This window comes from Gymnoscopelus braueri, assembly GCF_963280865.1.
Source record: "Gymnoscopelus braueri genome assembly, chromosome: 7".
NCBI lineage: Eukaryota > Metazoa > Chordata > Actinopteri > Myctophiformes > Myctophidae > Gymnoscopelus > Gymnoscopelus braueri.
This window is the reverse complement of record NC_137608.1, coordinates 10,202,579-10,222,057: the sequence shown is the minus strand read 5'-3', so window position 1 is coordinate 10,222,057 and position 19,479 is coordinate 10,202,579. Positions and strand designations below refer to the sequence as shown.

At 42.8% G+C, this 19,479-nt stretch overlaps 1 protein-coding gene across 1 annotated transcript in view; it reads right to left on the bottom strand.

Moving 5' to 3' along the window:
* The window catches only part of LOC308088881 (GDNF family receptor alpha-2-like), a gene marked incomplete at its 5' end in the record, with an annotated part of 253,642 nt that overhangs the window by 13,874 nt on the left and 220,289 nt on the right, over nucleotides 1-19,479 (bottom strand). Inside the window, 2 exon segments of the mRNA XM_080433467.1 lie at nucleotides 2,374-2,567; nucleotides 15,126-15,266. Coding sequence (XP_080289593.1) covers nucleotides 2,374-2,567; nucleotides 15,126-15,266 — 335 coding nt within the window.

The window sequence follows — 19,479 nt, the reverse complement described above, 5'->3', positions numbered from 1 at the left end:
TGTCTACCATATCCCCCCCAGGGTGGGGTGGGGTGGGTTGTGGTGGGTCGTCTACCCAGATCAATTTTTTCTGTGTCTGCTTGTCCTGTGTGGTGGCGGTGGTCCTGATTGGAATTCCTAATGCGTCGCCTTTTCTGATTCTTAAGCAGAACACATCTAGCTGAGGAGTCCCGGTTCATTTTCATAGCATTCGGAGAGTTCATGCATAATACAGCCCTAAACGGACCATTGTGTGAGGAAATGAGCTACCCCTCGCCCCGCTACAACACACACACACACACGCACACACGCACACACGCACACGCACACCACCCTCTCCCCTCCAGAAGCTAATGTTGCCAGGACTAACACGGTGCCATGTGTTGATTTTCAGCTCAATTGAATCTAATTGATTTGCGGACAAAAACTCCCGTAACCCGGGGTTACTCGATAACCAGGCCTGGGGAAATGTAAAGCTGTTCACTGCGATGCTGTTATGCTCTTTTTTTCTCCTTTTTTTTTTTTGCTGTACGACATTTTGGTCAATTATAAGAAACAGCATCTCTGTCTACAGTAAACATGTCAGGAGGACTTTAACCTGGGAATACACTAACTATGATGGCCATCTGCACAGTGTTCATGGGCTCTGTCTGTCTGTCTGTCAGTCTGCTTGTCTCTTTTAAACAGAGACAGTTTTGTCAGTCAGTCGGGGGGGGTCGACGCACTTGTTGCATGAATAAATAACATGAATGAGGCATTACTGTGGGGCGGCAGTGCCTCAGGGATAGAGTGTGGAAATTCGATCCCGAGCTCCCCCAGAGTTAGTGTCGAGGTGTCCTTGAGCAAGACGCTGAACCCCTAATTGCTCCCGATGAGCAGGTTAGTGCCTTGCATGGTTTCCTACGCCATCGGTGTATGAATGTGTGTGTGAATGGGTGAATGTAATGCACAATCTATGTAAAGCACTTTGGATAAAAGCGCTATATAAATGCACCATTTACCATTTATTTTATTACTCTGGTCATTACCTCCCCCCTGGTCGTAGTATCGTTCCGGGGCGGTGTTGCCATCTAGAATTGGGAATGGGTCTTTTTTTTACCTATTTACCAAAACGCTGTATCAAAAACGTAAAGGTAGTACACACAGTTCCTACAGATGTCTGTAGTAAAGACGAGGTTCTAAAATAAAAATGTGCTGCAAATCTTTTTTTGACAGCCTGTGCACAGAATTAACGTCAATGTCAAAAGAGCCATTTTGGACCAAAAATAAATAAATGCAAAATCTCTCTGGATGCCACACACATATACGAGCCTTATAATGAAGACAAAGCGGCTATTAAGTGTGTATATTTGCCTATAAAATGACTAAATATAAATGCATGTTAACGAGCATTCATTAAATATGATAGCTTCTCGTAGTAGATCAAACATACAGGTAATCCATCAGCATTGGCAGTGAAAGCAAACGACTCTGTCCACAAACTATTACATTCTCACTTTTCCTCGGTTATTTTCTATTTTTCTGCGTTTGGAATCACACAGGTTTGTTTACACAACAAGCCACCTGGCTGGCTGGCGGCTCGCCCATATGCATTTTAGTTGGCAGAAATGTCGAAACCTTTTATTTATTCTACACATTTTTACAATATTGGAAATAATGTATGTGTCATGTTTGACCTAATAAACATTGTTAATTCCCATACATCATGCGGCGTGTGTGTTCACTCGTACCGGGGGAGTGTGTGTGTGTGTGTGTGTGTGTGTGCATGTGTGCGTGTGCATACGGCGGGTGGTGGAAAGTAAACTAAGTACATTTGTCACTGTCAGGCGGAGACCTCGTATCTCCATATTTAAACTTTTTAGATTTATTACGTAAATTAATGCTGCAACGGGAGGATTAGGACGAAGGGTGCTACATCCTCCCGGTGGGGGCTCCTCACTGGGAAGGTGAGTCAGTAGGATACAACGGCAGTGACCACCAGACCCATAGAGAGAGAGAGAGAGAGTTCTGACACTAGCATAGTAGCGTTCACTTCTTCGGGCCAGGTCTTCTACATAGCCGTCTATTGGCGAATAGTGACAAAGCCCTAAACCGGAAGTTCATGGAATGCATTGAAGTCTACGGCTCCTTGTATCTATTTCCAGTGCGGAAAATGTATGCTTCACCAGCTGGTTTCACCGTTTTAGTGCTCCTTCAGCAGCCTTTGCTTCAACATTTCTGAACTGTTGCGGCGATAGTTGAGTCTTCTCTCACTTTTGCCCGCCGTTTGCCCCCCTGTCCCCCCAAACTTGTTGCCCTGTGCTGCAGCACCTAAAGCCCTATATAACATTAAGCCGGCACTGTGCATGCCACTTGTTATATGATGAGACTTCACTAAACCAGATCATCCAGTACCTTGCCTTGTAGCTCCCCCTCCCCCGCCTGGTCATTGTGGATGTTGGGGTGTTCCGAGGTGGTCGTGGGGGCGGGGCCGCCACCGCCGTCGAGCGCCGGGGGCTTCGCCGTCACCAAGGGCTCCGACACAGACTCGTCTTTGTGCTGCAGCGCGTTGTCGCCGCTGCTGTAGCCGAACGCCTGGATGGCATTTCCTGCAGGGAGGGGGGGGAGGGAGGGGGGACAAGAGATATGAAGTCATTTGCTTTTTTTTTGGACTCGCTGTCTTCCCAGCAGGGAGCCCTGGCATCGCTATAACACTGACAGCTCTATGTCAACGTCTTGGTCCCCTGCCCCCCATGTTTGGCAACCGGAGAGGAAGAGAGAGAGGAGAGGAGAGGAGGGAGGAGAGGAGAGGAGAGGAGAGGAGAGGAGAGGAGAGGAGGGGAGGGAGGGGAGGGGAGGGGAGGGGAGAGGAGAGGAGAGGAGAGGAGGGGAGAGGAGAGGAGAGGAGCTTTGCGGGGACATTTGGGGGCAGTGATGGGAAAAGCAATATAGAAACACTCTGTTACGAGTAAAAGCCTGGTACACAGAATGTGAAAATAGCCAAAGTTTAAATAGGGGCTGAAGTGGTTAATGTTTTGCCATAATAATCAAATCTACAAAGTAACTTAGTAACTAAAGTTTTCAAATAATTGTAGTGGAGTAAAAAAAAGTAGGCTACAATATTTGCCTCGAGATGTAGTGGAGTAGAGGTAAAAGTATTCATCATCATCATAACCTTTATTTCAACTCGGAGTACAGTTGAGGGTTAGGCAGGGCCGCAGGAAGGCTAGTGCGAACAGAATCACATTTATTAAGAGTTATAAAAAGAAATAACCGCAATAACCACCAAAAAATACTCGGAAATATCGCGCGAGGATGGGAATATCCTCTCGCGCGCGCACGCGACTTCGCACAGGGCCCCCGCATTTCTCCCAGACGGCTCTGGGGTTAGGCCCTCATTTTCAATGTAGCAGAGATACAGAACATAATCAACAGGAATACATACATATACATCATTATTAAATATAGAATCAGAAGACAAAGAATACTCAACATATTCGCAGAACTAAAACAGAATCCGGAATCTGTTGTGTGTATTGAAAACTCCAGTATAGTAAAAAGTACCTCAAACTTGTACTTATAAGTGCAGTACTTGAGTAAATGTACTTAGTTACTTTCCACCACTGTTTGGGGGTGGGGGAGCACAGCGCTTTTTGCTTCGTCAGTCCGCTCTCTCTCTCTCTCTCTCTCTCTCTCTCTGGGCGTTCTGCTCTCTCTGGGCGTTCTAGCTCTCTGCTCACAGCTCTAATCAAACGCAGCCCGTCTCTGTTTGTGATATCTGTAAACTTGGAAGGTCACTGAAGTTTTTTTATTTCTCCGCCCGTCGTCTCCTTCACGGCCGACGGTGTTTAATCCATTGAGACCGGGAACGCATCTGTGTCATTTTCAAGATTTCTTCTGCTTTCAAACATAGCAGATATACAAGCTCATAGATTTTGAGCTTGTAGATCTGCTATTTATTTTCAAATCGTGAAAATGTTTGCAAATCTTTGAATATATATATATTTTTAAAGCCAACATTTTTAACTCCAATATTTGCTTCTGGGGGGGGGGTCCCTGGAACAAAACATTTAGAGATGGGGGTCCGCGGCCAAATACATATCATTTTGGGGGGGTCCTTGACAAGTTTGAGCACCACTGATATAGCAACCAAACAACTAAAAATGTATGTATTTGACCGCGGACCCCCAATCTCAAAATATTTTGTTCCAGGGACCCCCCAGGAGTAAAGTTTTGAGTTTAAAAAAATCGCTTTAAAATAATATATATAATCAAAGATTTGCAACAAAAAAAATTGCAGATCTACAAGCTCGTAGCACTCTCGGTGCTGCACTACGAGCTTGTAGATCTGCATTTGTTTTTGATTGCCTAAATAAATCTTAAAAATGACACAGATTGCGTTCCCCGGTCTTAATGCGTTAATTTAAAGATTCCCATCTGTACCGGCTGCCTTTTATAATTGCTGACAAGTTTATGCTATTGATCCGGGAACGAGTAATTATCGCTCTATCAGAGTGTTGTGTGGGAGTGGAGGAGGAGGAGGCACATAGTGGACGTATTATTCAGACACACAATCACATTAAGCAGATGTCCTTGACTCCTCAGTGCTCCTCACAAAACAAAAAAAAACAAAAAATGCCACTTTTATTGTTATGTCGCAACAAAACCGTTTTCGGTCAAATTTTGCAACAAGCTTGACTGACGAACGTATAGCTGGCGTAACGTCTGCACTCAAGTTGATTATAGAACCCCCCCCTCCACCCCCCCACTATCTGTTTGCCAATAAGTACGCCTGTTTCAGCAGTTGGACATTTTTGGAGAAATAGAATCCTTTTAACCCATTTAATCCGGGAACACATCTGTGTCATTTTAAGATTTATTTGGGATATACAAAAAATAGCAGATCTACAAGCTCATTGCGCCACACTATGAGCTTGTAGATCTGCTATTTTAATATATATATATATATATATATATATATATATATATATATATATTTCTTTTTTTTAAAGCTAAACTCAGATCTTTGCTTCTGAATATTCTAGAACATGTCTTCTACATCATAAAAGTTTTTTTTTAAAACTTATGTTGCTACAGTATAACATCAGTGGTGCTCAAACTTTTTTCATGTCGAGGACCTCCCAAAATGATATGTATTTTGCCGCCAAAATATGTTGTTCCAGGGACCCCCCAGAAGCAAATTTTGGAGTTAAAAATATTAAAAAAATATATATATATTTAATGTTTTGTACCAATTTTCACGCCAAATAGATTATCTACAAGCTCATAGCTATGAGCTTGTAGATATGCTATTTTTGAATAGCCAAAGAAATCGAAAATGACACCAGATGCGTTCCCGGATTGAATGGCTTAAAAAGCAAAGAGGTAGTGTGGGCATGTGCTGCTGTGTGCGTTCTGGTTTCTTACCATAGCAAATCCATGAGAGCTCGTGTATTCAGCTGCCTACGGATGTGCATGTGTGTGTGTGTGTGTGCGCACAATATGTTTTACTATAATTGTGAGGACCACGTGTCCCCACAAGTATATAGAATTTGAGAAATTTGTGACATTTTCAAGGACAATTTTCCCGCATGGTCCTCCTCTCAAGAGATTGAGGTTGGGATTAGGATTAGACGGTTTAGAGGTCAGGTTTAAGGGGTTATGGTTGGAGTTACATATACCTGATTTATACTTAACCCATTGAGGCCTGAGGTTCCGATTCTGCAAAATGTCTTCTAAATCTAAACGGTTTTCTGAAAAAAAGTATGTTTCTTTGTCGGCGGTGCTCAATCTTTTTCATGTCAAGGACCCCCAAAACTTTGGCCGCGGACCCCCATCTCAAAACATTTTGTTCCAGGGACCCCCAGAAGCAAAGATTTGAGTTAATGTTTGCTTTAAAATAATATATATATTCAAAGATTTGCACATATTTTCACGATTTTTCAAAAATAGCAGATCTACAAGCTTGTAGCGCGGCACTCTATATTTTTGAATAGCCAAAGTGTAAAATAATGCTTTTTAGCTCAAATGAAAAAGTGACACAGATGCGTTCCAGATGCGTTCCTTCTGAGGACATACATTTATAAAATGTATATCCTCAGAAGTTTATGAATACTGTGTGTGTGTGTGTGTGTGTGTGTGTGTGTGTGTGTGTGTGTGTGTGTGTGTGTGTGTGTGTGTGTGTGTGTGTGTGTGTGTGTGTGTGTGTGTGTGTGTGTGTGTGTGTGTGTGTGTGTGTGTGTGTGTGCGTGCGTGCGTGCGTGCGTGCGTGCGTGCGTGCGTGCGTGCGTGCGTGCGTGCATGTGTCTCTTTGCAAAAACATGGTGTGATAAATCCATCTCCAGTCAGCTTCTTTCTGCTAGATATGGTGCAAACCGGGGGACGGAGTACCTTTCAACCGCTCTTCCACATTTCTGTTTCTCTTTGTTCGGCGAGGAAGGGGAAGCCGAACGGCATTTAATTGCTTTGCAACCTCCTCCACTGTAAGGTCAGCGCGCACAGATGACTTTGAATATAGATTCATGTGACTGATAATAATTGTCGAATGAAAAACCATGTATGTCCAAAAGTTTTTTTTTTTTCAGAAAAAGCGATCAGCGACTTTGTGAGTTTGTCTATGTCCACTACTTTTGCTCGACACTTTAACCCATTAAGACCTGAAGCCGATTCTACAAATGTCTTCTAAATCCGAACAGTTTTCTGAAAAAAACGTATGATTCTATATCAGTGGTGCTCAAACTTTTTCATGTCAAGGACCCTAAAACATTATATGTATTTGGCCGCGGACCCCCATCTCAATATGTTTTCTTCCAGGGACCCCCAGAAGCAAAGAATAGAGTTAGAAAGTTTCGCTTTAAACAATATATATTCAAAGATTTGCACACTTTTTCACGATAGCGCGGCACCGAGTGCCGCGCTATGAGCTTGTATATCTGCTATTTTTGAATAGCCAAGGTGTAAAATAATGCTTTTTAGCTCAAATCAAAAAGTGACAAAGGGTTAAACTTTTCCAGTGAAGACGTCAAACGGGTGACTTCTCGGGACGGACGTCCTAAGAAGTCAAACGTTTGACTGGAAGTGGGGGGGGGCGGGGGCAAATACGGCACCTGTTGACTAGGGGGGATATGAGTAACGATTCTGTCCCTATCTGGACATTAACTCGGAAGGCGCTGAGTCGGCTCAAGCGGACTTGGCAACGCTCGCCACGGCGACTCGCTTGCCTAGCGGCTTGCTCGGAGTTGCCTCTCGTGACTCAAGTCCACTTTAGACGGCGCGCCTCCATCGTTTTTACAGTTTTTTGGCGGACCCGTCACCCTTTTACGTTATGGGTTTGAGAATGCTAGTTCTGCATTCCTGGAGTGCGGAAGTGCCCGGGACGGCACCAGACGGTTGATGTTTGATCACATTTTGTCCCAAGAAGTCACGATATGCATTTTGGGGAGTGAGAGTGTGTTGACTTATCCTAAAAAAAGTTGGAGAAATATGGAGATACAAGGTTTTTGCCCGACAACGACCGATAAAGGAGAAATACCATATCTTTCGCCGCACAAAAGGACAAGTGAGAGCGTTGGGACCATGTGCACGCACGCACGCACGCACACACACACACACACACACACACACACACACCGGGCACACTTAACACGTATGTACGTACGTACATGAAAAGGACCCTTCATGTTTGTCATTGTGCTAAACGTTCCAGGTTTATGAAGGAAAAAATAAAAACTACGTCTGTTGCAAAAAAAAAAGAACCGGCGTGGATAAAAGCTCAAAGTTCTCCCAGCCGAGACGAAAGGCGTCGAAGCAACGGAACAACCTTTAAATAAAGCGCACAGCAACAAAGAGCTGGCGAGGCGCAGCGGCGGAAAGCGGAGAGACGTGATGTTTTTGAAATCCCTTCGTCAGGGTTTGTCTCTGGCTTTGGCAGTGCTGCCAGATTTTTCTTCTTTGCGAGAGAAATAAGCAACCAGGTCTATGAAAACAAGGCCAAAAGAAGCAACTATTATAGGCCACATGAGCAATTTTTTTGTATATTAAAATGCTTTATCCCACGATTTTGTAACCCCTATTTTTCACCCAGTGCCAATGCTTAAGCTTGTAATCCTGGGCGCTACTCTCCCTCTGCCAGCCTGGGGAGCTGACAAAGTGACAAATGTGACTGAAAATGTGTTTAAATTAACAGCACAAATATGGTAAAGGGGTCCCTGGCACAACATTAGTTTCAGATGGGGGTCCGCGGACAAATACATGTTAATTTGGGGGGCCGACATGAAAATATTTGAGAAACACTGGTTTAGGAAACAAGCCCAAATAAACAACTACACTTTAGAAACGAGACCAAATAAACAACTACACTTTAGAAACGAGACCAAATAAACAACTACACTTTAGAAACAAGCCCAAATAAACAACTACACTTTAGAAACAAGCCCAAATAAACAACTACACTTTAGAAACAAGCCCAAATAAACAACTACACTTTAGAAACAAGCCCAAATAAACAACTACACTTTAGAAACAAGCCCAAATAAACAACTACACTTTAGAAACAAGCCCAAATAAACAACTACACTTTAGAAACAAGCCCAAATAAACAACTACACTTTAGAAACGAGACCAAATAAACAACTACACTTTAGAAACGAGACCAAATAAACAACTACACTTTAGAAACAAGACCAAACAAACAACTACACTTTAGAAACAAGACCAAATAAACAACTACACTTTAGAAAAAAGACCAAATAAACAACTACACTTTAGAAACAAGACCAAATAAACAACTACACCTTAGAAACAAACCCAAATAAATAACTACACCTTAGAAACAAACCCAAATAAACAACTACACTTTAGAAACAAGACCAAATAAACAACTACACTTTAGAAACAAGCCCAAATAAACAACTACACTTTAGAAAAAAGACCAAATAAACAACTACACTTTAGAAACAAGACCAAATAAACAACTACACCTTAGAAACAAACCCAAATAAATAACTACACCTTAGAAACAAACCCAAATAAACAACTACACTTTAGAAACAAGCCCAAATAAACAACTACACTTTAGAAAAAAAAACTAAAAACACAACCCGTAACTAACCAATATTTACAGATAAACAAGCCCAAAGTTATCTTATAATAAGCACACATGGCAACGCTGGTCTTTGGCTATCCCCCCTCGCGGACCCTCAGCCTCCACCATGGGGGAATAAAAAGTCATAAATCAAACTGGTGGACTGCAAGGGGGATCCACAGAGGATGTTTTTACTGCACCCAAATGTTCTGCCGAGTTGATTAAACTCATTGCCGACAGCGATTCCCCTTTCTTTTCCTTTTTTTCCTTTAAATGACTCTGTTTTAAGTTTTCAAACCCACTGGGCACACACACACACAGCCCCTGCATCGCCCCCTACCTGCAGGGACAGATGGTGCGACACAGAGGCGCAGAGAGGGAGAGAGTTAGTAGGGCTGGGAAAGTTATATTTTGAATTAATAACCAAATTAATCTAGCTCATGTTGAATAATCGAGTCTTTTTTGTATTAATATATATTCATATAATTTCTTATACAGTATATCAACAAATGAATACCAAAAACGTTTTTTCTTTTTAATCGACTATATGGATTGGTCCGATTAACGACTCAACCCTGTTATTATTCCTCGCTGTACAATGGCGGCATACAAACATTACTAAAATAACCGATCTACCAGCTCACAGCGAGTTGCAGCACGACACGTTGTGAGCTTGTAGGTCGGCTATTTTCACTATAACTTTTTTTTCCTGCATTAATCGCAATCGAGGCCAAAGCTTGAAATAATCCCGTGATATTGATATGAAGTCATATCACACAGCCCTAGGACACAGCAGGAGTAAAAAGGCATGTACAAATGTGTACTTGTTAGTGTGTGCATATCGTGCTTACAGTATGTGCGTGTAAAACCTGCACGCTTATCTATTTGTGTGTGTGTGTGTGTGTGTGTGTGTGTGTGTGTGTGTGTGTGTGTGTGTGTGTGTGTGTGTGTGTGTGTGTGTGTGTGTGTGTGTGTGTGTGTGTGTGTGTGTGTGTGTGTGTGTGTGTTATTTGGCTACTATTCGCATAATGTATAAGCTCGCATGTGCAGAGTTTTTTTTTTTCTTCTTTTCCCTTCCTTGCTCTGCGGGCATATTATCTTCCACATGAATGCTATACCAAGACTTAAAAACTTCCCATCTATGAGTGTCCAATTGCTTTTTTTTCCTCTTATACCCGTAGGGCCAGATCAGAACCACACGCAGAGCATAGACGGTATATGTGTACGTACAGTATGTACTACTGTATGTGATTCTCCCTGATATACAGTACGCATGGCTTGTATTGGAATAACGCTTCAATTCTTCTTTCTCCCCCCTCCTGCCTAGGAGAAATGATAACCTGTTATAGGGGTTCTTTTCATTCCTGCTGTATGTGCAAGAAACCGTTGTGGAGGAAGATGACAGAGGCAAAGCAGCAGCAGCGGTAGTAGTATTAGTAGTAGTAGCAGTTTTATGGGGGGTTTTGAATATGATTTGTCTCTAGTTTATCCCATTTAGACCTGGAACGCATCTGTGTCATTTTAAGATTTTGAGTTATAACCATTATTTTATACTTTGGGCTGTTATTTTTAATCTTGAACATTTGTGCAAATCTTTGAATATTTATATATTTTTTAAGCAAACATTTGTAACTCAAATCTTTGCTTCTGGAGGTCCCTGGAACAAAACACTTTACAAATGTTTGCTTTAAAAAAATATATATATATTCAAGGATTTGCACACATTTTCACGATTTTTCAAAAAGTTAGCAGATCTACAAGCTCATAGCTTGGCACTCGGTGCCGTGCTTTGAGCTTGTATATCTGCTATTTTTGAATAGCCCAAAAGAATCTAAAAATAAATACAAAACGGCAAAGTATCTGTCATTTTAGATTTCTTTGGCTATTCAAAAATAGCAGATATACAAGCTCATAGCGTGGCACCGAGTGCCGCGCTATGAGCTTGCTATTTTTTGAAAAATCGTGAAAACATGTGCACATCTTTAAATATATATTTCTTTTAAAGCAAACATTTGTAAAATATTTTGTTCCAGGGACCTGCAGAAGCAAAGATTCGAGTTAAAAATGTTGTTTCAAAATATATATGTATTAAAAGATTTGCACATGTTCAAGATTAAAAAAAATAAATAGCAGATCTACAAGCTTGTAGCGCTTTTTGAATAGCCCAAAGTATAAAATAGTGTTTTAAAAAACAAAAAAATCTAAAAATGACACAGATGCGTTCCCGGTCTTAATGGATTATTCTAGCATAGCCATATATTCATACTTTTTTGTAAAGAGTGCTCCCCCCCCCCCTCCCGCCGTGTGCGTTCACCACCCTTGTGCGTCGGAGAGTGGGAAAAAAAACAGCTCCATCTTTTGGTATAGTTTATCTCCTGTTCCCCTCCACTGCAGAGGAGAGGAGAGGAGAGGAGAGGAGAGGAGAGGAGAGGAGAGGAGAGGAGAGGAGGGGAGGGGAGGGGAGGGGAGGGGGAGATGCTGCATTTTTTTGTGTTATTTTTCAGAGCCGCCTCTTCAGCTCCTCTGCCTCATCCCTCATCCTGCAAGCTCAGCTAAAAACGCTGGAGCCGAGCAATCTATTGAAACGGTCCAAAAGCATTACCCCACACACACAATGGAACATGTTCCAAGGCGACGCACGCCTTGTTGTATATAGCGGGGTAGCGATGACACCGCCGCCGCTGCGCTCGCGGAGCGGTTACAGCTAGCGCACTGGCTGGCTGGCGGGCGGGCGGGCTTTAGGCGGGGGAGGCGTCAATGCAGCGTCAGGACGCCTGAGGTGAGCTCTCGCTCTGATGGGCGTTGTGCTCTGTGGCGTTTTTTTTTTCTTCGTGTGGCGCTGCGTATCGTTGCAGAAACCTCTTATCTCCATATTCTAACTTTTTGTGTCCGTACTTGATCACACTACAGCGTCACTCAAACGTATCAGAGCTGCAAGCTCAAAACGCGTCGCTTCGCACTGCGTTCTGAGCTTGCCAATCTGATACTTTTGAATTTAAAGGTATAGTTCGCCCAAAAAAGTACTTATTTTCTATCAATTACACACCCCATGAAGCCTTGAATTCATGGAGATTTTTTTGCCAACAATTTGATGACCGGCGGGAAGATGCTAATGTCTCCGGCAGTGGCGTGCACAGACATTTTGAGGGGCAGTTGCTCAAGTAAAAAAAAAGGGCACCTTGTGCGGCGCACGGAACCGCCGGCTGCCCTAGTAGTGTGATATTTATTACAGGCACATCTTGTACGTTGTAATTGCATATGTATTTGCTTCAATAGCCATATGCTGTCTAATGCGGATATGTAAAAAAAAAAAAAAAAGGCTTATTTATATATTTTTAAGGGCAATCTGGTCCAGAGGGCAAAGGGCAGGTGCTCTAGCACCACCTAGAGTCTATCTGTGCACATGCCTGTAGGAGACTCAAAGTTGACACTGGAGCCACCGCCGGTCATCAAATTATTGACTTATGAATGCAAGAAAAACTAACATCTCCATGAATTCAAGTCTCCATGGGGTGACTAATTGATAGAAAAAAAGTCATTTTGGGGGTGAACTAATCCTTTAACTCCTGAAAAGTAACAGTTTTGGACATGAGGTTTCCACCTGACAGAGGCGACATGTGTGTGCGTGGCGTGCGTTTTGGGGCGACATCAGACAGCGTGGATGATAATTATGCATTGTATCAGTCTTTTATCAGTCTTTAATTTCCACTCGTACCAGATCTATTCCCCATTTATGACAACCCCCCCGTCCCCGTCCCCCCCGTCCTCTTCCCCCCTCCGCCCCCGCAAGGGATATAAGTCCCTTTAACCCGCTAAGATTGAAACGCTAGGAAATGGCATGCAAATGATTTCTTTTGTATTAAATAAAAAAAAGTCAGGGACTAGAAGATCTGGCCCAAAGGAAGAAAGGAAGGATAGGGGGAAGTGATAAGAAATGACTTCCTTTTTTTTCTCTTTCTCTTAAAGAACATTTAATTCCAACTTAATCAGTGAGAGGAGACTCTGGTTTTTTTTCCGGGTTGAAGTTGCATCAAACCGACGGCTGATTTCCCTCCGGGGCTTTCAGAGGTTTCACTGCGCCGTGTCCGTCCGTCCGTCCGTCCGTCCGTCCGTCCATTCATCCATTCATCCGTCCATCCTCCCAGCTATCTAACCAGATCCAATCAGCCAGCCACCCTTTCTATCCAGCACTCACTTCTTACTATATGCACTTTTCTTTATTTCTTCTCCATTATCTCTCTGCCACATCTTTGTACATCTTTCTTTAAAAGCAGACCTACAACGTGTCGCATCATGACGACGCGTTGTGAGCTTGTAGGGTTTGCTATTTTCTGGCGCACATCACCGTCTTAATGTCTTTCTTTCTTTCTTTCTTTTAGAAATACTTTGTGTCTAGCTTTATGCACCTTATGTCTAACCTCATGTACAAACTGTACCAGCTGGATTAAGCTACAGTATGTGTATAATAGATATCTTAGATTTGTTTTCTTTCTGAAAACAAACTAAAACAATGGAGCTTGCACAAAAGCTGATTTCAGCTAGTTGATTCTGATTGTCATAATGATAATGAGCTTTATTTATATAGCACTTTTCTTACTTTTCATCTAAATGCAGCTCAAAGTTCTGTACAATACAGCAAACAAGTCTAAACAAATGAAAAGACTATACAACAATCAAAAATAGATTAAACAAAACAACTAAACAGCAGCAACATCTAGATGCTGAGCAATTACATCTCATAAGATGCTAGTTAAAAGCTACTGTACGTAAAAAGGTGGGTTCTCAGTTGACGCTTAATCCATAGAACTGGGAACGCATCTGTGTCATTTTTTATTTCTTTGGGCTATTCAATAATAGCAGATATATAACCTCAATGCGTGGCACATAGTGCCGCGCTATAAGCTTGTAGATCTGCTATTTTTGAAAAGCCAAAGCAATCTTAAAATGACACAGATGCGTTCCCGGACTGAATGGGTTAAAGATGTTGACCGTGATAGCGATTCATTCAGTCCTCCCTTCCTTCCTTCCTTCCTTCCTTGTTATCCCTCCTTCACCCCACATACCTCCACTCAGCACCACCACCATAGCGTGATGGTGTATACGTTCAGTGCACTCCAACACAACAACATGCCTCCCAGCCCAGACGTATCATCATCGCAGATCGCTACACACTCTGACATAAAAGCATGAAAGATGCAGAAGATCGTCAGCTCAACCTCTCACTCCTCAGCCGGGCGGCAGCCCGTGTGTTCCCAGAGCTATGGCCCTGACAGCTACAGCACCACGCTATCACATCACACACTCCTCAACCACATCAATATTACATGACCGCTAGACACGCTTCTTTTCCCTTTCTAGTATCATGTGCTTTACTTGAGTATTTAGTCTCTGTCGGGTGGAAACGTCGTTATGTCCAAAGCGGTTACTTTTTCAGGATTCAAAATCAGAAGTAGCAGATCTATACAAGTTCGAACGCGCTGTGTTTCGAGCTTGCAGACCTGCTACTTTTGATGCTTTTGTATGATCAAGTAGGGCGTTAATTTACAAAAAAAACACAAACAAATAAAATACGGAGATAAGAGGTTTGTAGTTATGTCATATTTCAAATAGTGAAAATACCCGTGTAGATTTTTTTGGGGGAAAATGTCTAAATTTCAATACAGCAACGCGTCAATACATTCAACGTCCTTTTGGTGCGAGGGTCGGGGTGCAGAGCTTGCGCACTTGTGCATGTTTACTTACACAGCTGTCACTGGGACAGCTGTGTAAGTGAACGTGTGCGAGTGCGCATGTGTGTCCGCAACTGGTCGCGGCCCTCACCATTCACCCATTGCGGCCCCTCACTTCAAAATGAGTTTGACACCCTGATCCATACTTTGACTCAAGTACTGGAGTTGACTATTCTGCAATGCATGATGATGGCAAATGTGAACGACGATGAGTGTCGGCGGTGTGGGGATAGATAGATAGATAGATAGATAGATAGATAGATACTGTAGATAGATAGACAGACAGACAGACAGACAGACAGACAGACAGACAGACAGACAGACAGACAGACAGACAGACAGACAGATGATCTCACTCAGGCAGGTGTTGTCGGTGAAATCCTGCAGGAAGTTGAAGCATTCCTCTTCCTGGTTGCCGCTGCCCTTGCAGCTGCACCACGGACTCACTGTCCAGTTAGTGTAGCTGCTGTCCACGTAGTTAGGAGTCATGTCCGTTCCTGAAATGGCAGCGTGCACACACACACACACACACACACACACACACACACACACACACACACACACACACACACACACACACACACACACACACACACACACACACACACACACACACACATTATTATTGCTGTCGGGCAGAAATCTCACATCTCCATATTTCAACTTTTTATGCCCCCCCCCCCCCCACGTAAATGAGTGGCCTACTCCATCAAACAAGAGTGTCACACAAAGGTGGTGAAAATCAGTGGTGGCAAGTAACTAACTACATTTACTTTACTTCTACTCCATTACATCTCAGAGGCAACTGATGTAATTTTACTCCACTACAATTATTTGAAAACTTACTTTTTAGTTTTTCATTATTATTACAAAACATACACTTCAGCCCTATACACACTTGTGATGCGACGCATTGTGAGCTTGTAGATCTGCTATTTTCAAATGATTTTTATACATTTGAAAAATTGTGAAATGGGACATTCTGCATAATGAGTACTTTCTACTTTTGGTACTTCAACTACATTTTGATGCCAATACTTTTTGTACTTTTACTCAAGTAAATTTGGAATTTCTGACATTGATATGAGTACAAAAATATCAATATCAAAAACAGCAGATGCGAGGCGTTGTTGTGAGCTTGTGGATCGGATATTTTCACTGTCTTTAAATGTGTTTATAAGATGATAATAATATAAAAGGAGCGGTTTTAAGACATACAAGGTTTCCACTCGACCCGACACCGACATGCAGGAATGCATGCATGCATACACACACACACACACACACACACACACACACACACACACACACACACACACACACACACACACACACACACACACACACACACACACGCACACACATAATGCAAAGACATTAGGACAGTAGTTACAGGTCACTAATGGACAATAATGGACTACATTTATTGCAAATAGTGTATATAAAATGGACATGGGGTATTAGTCATAAAAGGCTGTGTGGGGTTGCAGCACTATGGATGTTTATGAGGAGGTGAGGCGTTCTATAATGCTGGGTGTAGATATGAAGAGTCCATTACAATTATGGATAGTTGTTGTTATGGCCAAAGCAAGTGCTTTTTATATGAGGCGGACCGGCCTGACGGTATATACTGTGTTTAGAAAATGGACCACCTGCTGCTGTGTGTGTGTGTGTGTGTGTGTGTGTGTGTGTGTGTGTGTGTGTGTGTGTGTGTGTGTGTGTGTGTGTGTGTGTGTGTGTGTGTGTGTGTGTGCGCGCGTCTGTGAAAATGTACTTGAACAAAAGGACAAAAGTAGTACAAAATGTGAAAACGTTTTCAAATGTATAAAATGTCAAAAAATCTCTTGAAAATATCAGATCTACAAGCTCACAATTGTGAGCTTGTGGGCCACTATTTTCAAATGGCCAAAATGTATTTGTAGATTTAATAAAAAATCTACAAAGTAACTAGTAACTAAAGTTTTAAAATAATTGTAGTGGAGTAAAAGTATAATATTTGCCTCTGAGATTTAGTGGAGTAGAAGTAAAAATATTGAAAATTGGAAGTACTCCAGCTAAGTAAAAGTACCTAAACATTGTCTTTTACAGTACTTGAGTAAATGCACTTACTGTAGTTACTTTACACCATTGGACAGTAGTATTTTGAAAATGGACCGCTGCAGTGTGTGTGTGTGTGCGTGCGTGTGTGTGCGTGTGTGTGTGCACGCGTGTGTGTGTGTGTGTGTGTGTGTGTGTGTGTGTGCGCGTGCGTGCGTGTGTGTGTGTGTGTGTGTGTGTGTGTGTGTTTGTGTGGTCAGACACAGGGAGTCAGGGATGTCACGGTTGCATTTTGCAGCATTTTCAGAAAAACTCCCAAACAGTGAAACATCACGGTGTATTATGGTCCTATACCCAGAGAGTTATGAAACACGGCTCTGAGAGAGAGAGAGAGAGAGAGAGAGAGAGAGAGAGAGAGAGAGAGAGAGAGAGAGAGAGAGAGAGAGAGAGAGAGAGAGAGAGAGAGAGAGAGAGAGAGAGAGAGAGAGAGAGAGAGAGAGAGAGAGAGAGAGAGAGAGAGAGAGAGAGTCACTCTCTGCTTTGTTTTTCTATACTTCTTCTTTGCAGAGCGAATTGCATGATAATTTCACAGCGAATTAGCGTTTTGGAATTCCCTGCGTGCCGTCGCTGTCTCCAGACGACGGCTGTGCGGTGTGTGCGGGCCGTGCCTGCACATCGGCACGGCCACGTTATCCAGGGTGTCTGTCTGTCTGTCTGTCTGTCTGACTGTCCACTAAGCGTGGAAGAATGTGTGTTTTTTTGTGGCCAATTGTCTGTCTTTCTCTCCACTCCACACTGTTTGAAGAACATTTACCATGGGCAAACAGATGGCCACTGAGTTGTTTTAATTAAGTAAACTCTCTCTCTCTCTCTCTCTCTCTCTCTCTCTCTCTCTCTCTCTCTCTCTCTCTCTCTCTCCTCTCACAACAGCACTGAAGTCCCCTGTGCTGGAAGAAATACCGGAACAGACAGACACCACACAAACTCACAGGTCTGTTCTACTGAACTCGTGAGGACATAACAACATTTTATCCATTGAAAATATCAGATCTACAAGCTCTTTCTGAGCTTGTAGATCTGCTATTGTTTGGTGTCTGACATCTCTAAACCTAAACCTCTAAACGTCTCATCCTAACACTATAACCCCAACCTGAATCTTTTTCTAATTGTAAACATGTCTCTAAAAATATTTTTTCAACAAAAAATAGCTTTTTTTTTCTTGTGAGGACCCGGAATAAATGCTCCTCACAATGTCTACAGTATGTCTCCAATTCTACTATACTTGTGGGGAGTATACTGGTCCTCAACTAAGTATAATAATTCTCACACACACACACACACACACACGCGGGCATGCACACGCACACAGGATAACTGGAGGTACAGTAGACTATACAGTAGTTTCAGAGTGTCTGTCACAGAGGCCTGTCAAACCACCCTTTCTCTATCATCATGTCACATCACAGGTTAGTGAGAATGTAGTGTGTGAGCTTTTCTGTCAGATTATTGCATCACCCTTGCCCTCTTTTCAGCTTTCTGTCTAAGCCTACCCATGCCCGCCCACCCGTAGAGTTCACACTAAATCCGCACACACCCAGACACACACACACACACACCAGACATCCCACCTCTCCCGGAGATGTCCCGGGAGTCTCCCGGGAATTAGCGTCCGCTGCCGGACACCCGCTCCCGGACATACATTTCCCTAGCCTGGTTCCAGACCATAGACCCCGCCCACTCTCTGAGTGGGGCTCCTCTTGGTCTGGTGTCATAATGTGAGCCTATGGCTTTTCACGGTAGAAGAAATACCTGTCAAATCAGAGTCGGAGTTGGGGGTGGGTCTAACGACAAGCCAATCAGCGCCATGGGGCTTTCTCAAGCTGTGCGACACTATAGCCTGCGACGTCACATGTAGGCGGAGCCTTGGATCGCTCGTGATTGGTTTAGGGAAATGCTAATCCCCTCCCCCAAGTAATCGACTACAGTGCAGCCAATTTCAGACTGAAGCTCCACGCAGCTTCAGTCTGATAATCAGGCTAACATTTCCCGCAAATGCTGACCAGGCGACCAAATGGTGGATTTGCGGGAGAACGGTTCCTATTTACGGCTCAGTGCTCAGATCCGGTCTAGAGCCCGCCTAGTGGTTTTGTAATCTGGCAAACTGTCAATCTGGCAAAAGAATTTAATTTAATTGGCTGTAGGACGTCATTTTAATTTATTGTGAAATTGTCCTCTGTCATACACTTTTGTTGAGCTGCAAACTCAGTACCACTTAAAACCCTCAACCACCTTGATTAAACAGACCTGTGAAGAGAACATTTGGTATACGCTCTTATTTCACTCTATACAAATCGATTCGCCAAAAATAGCAGATCGACAAGCGTCGCAACGCGTTGTGAGCTTGTAGATCGGAATTTTGATCCTGGAGGGTTCAAGTGGTTAACAAAAGTTGGCATTTTAAGTTTTAAGCATATTGTGATTATCGCGATCATATTCACTGCTGGCCACGTTTGCCCACTGCCAGAGATTTTTCATTGAAAAAAAGAAAAGTACTCAGGAGCCGAGATACAGAATTTTTAAGTTTTAAGTTAACAAGGAAGTGGATGGGAGTCTAGATCTTCGAAAAATCATATATCCTTGGTCTTTGGGTTAAATAAAAAAAAAAATATATAT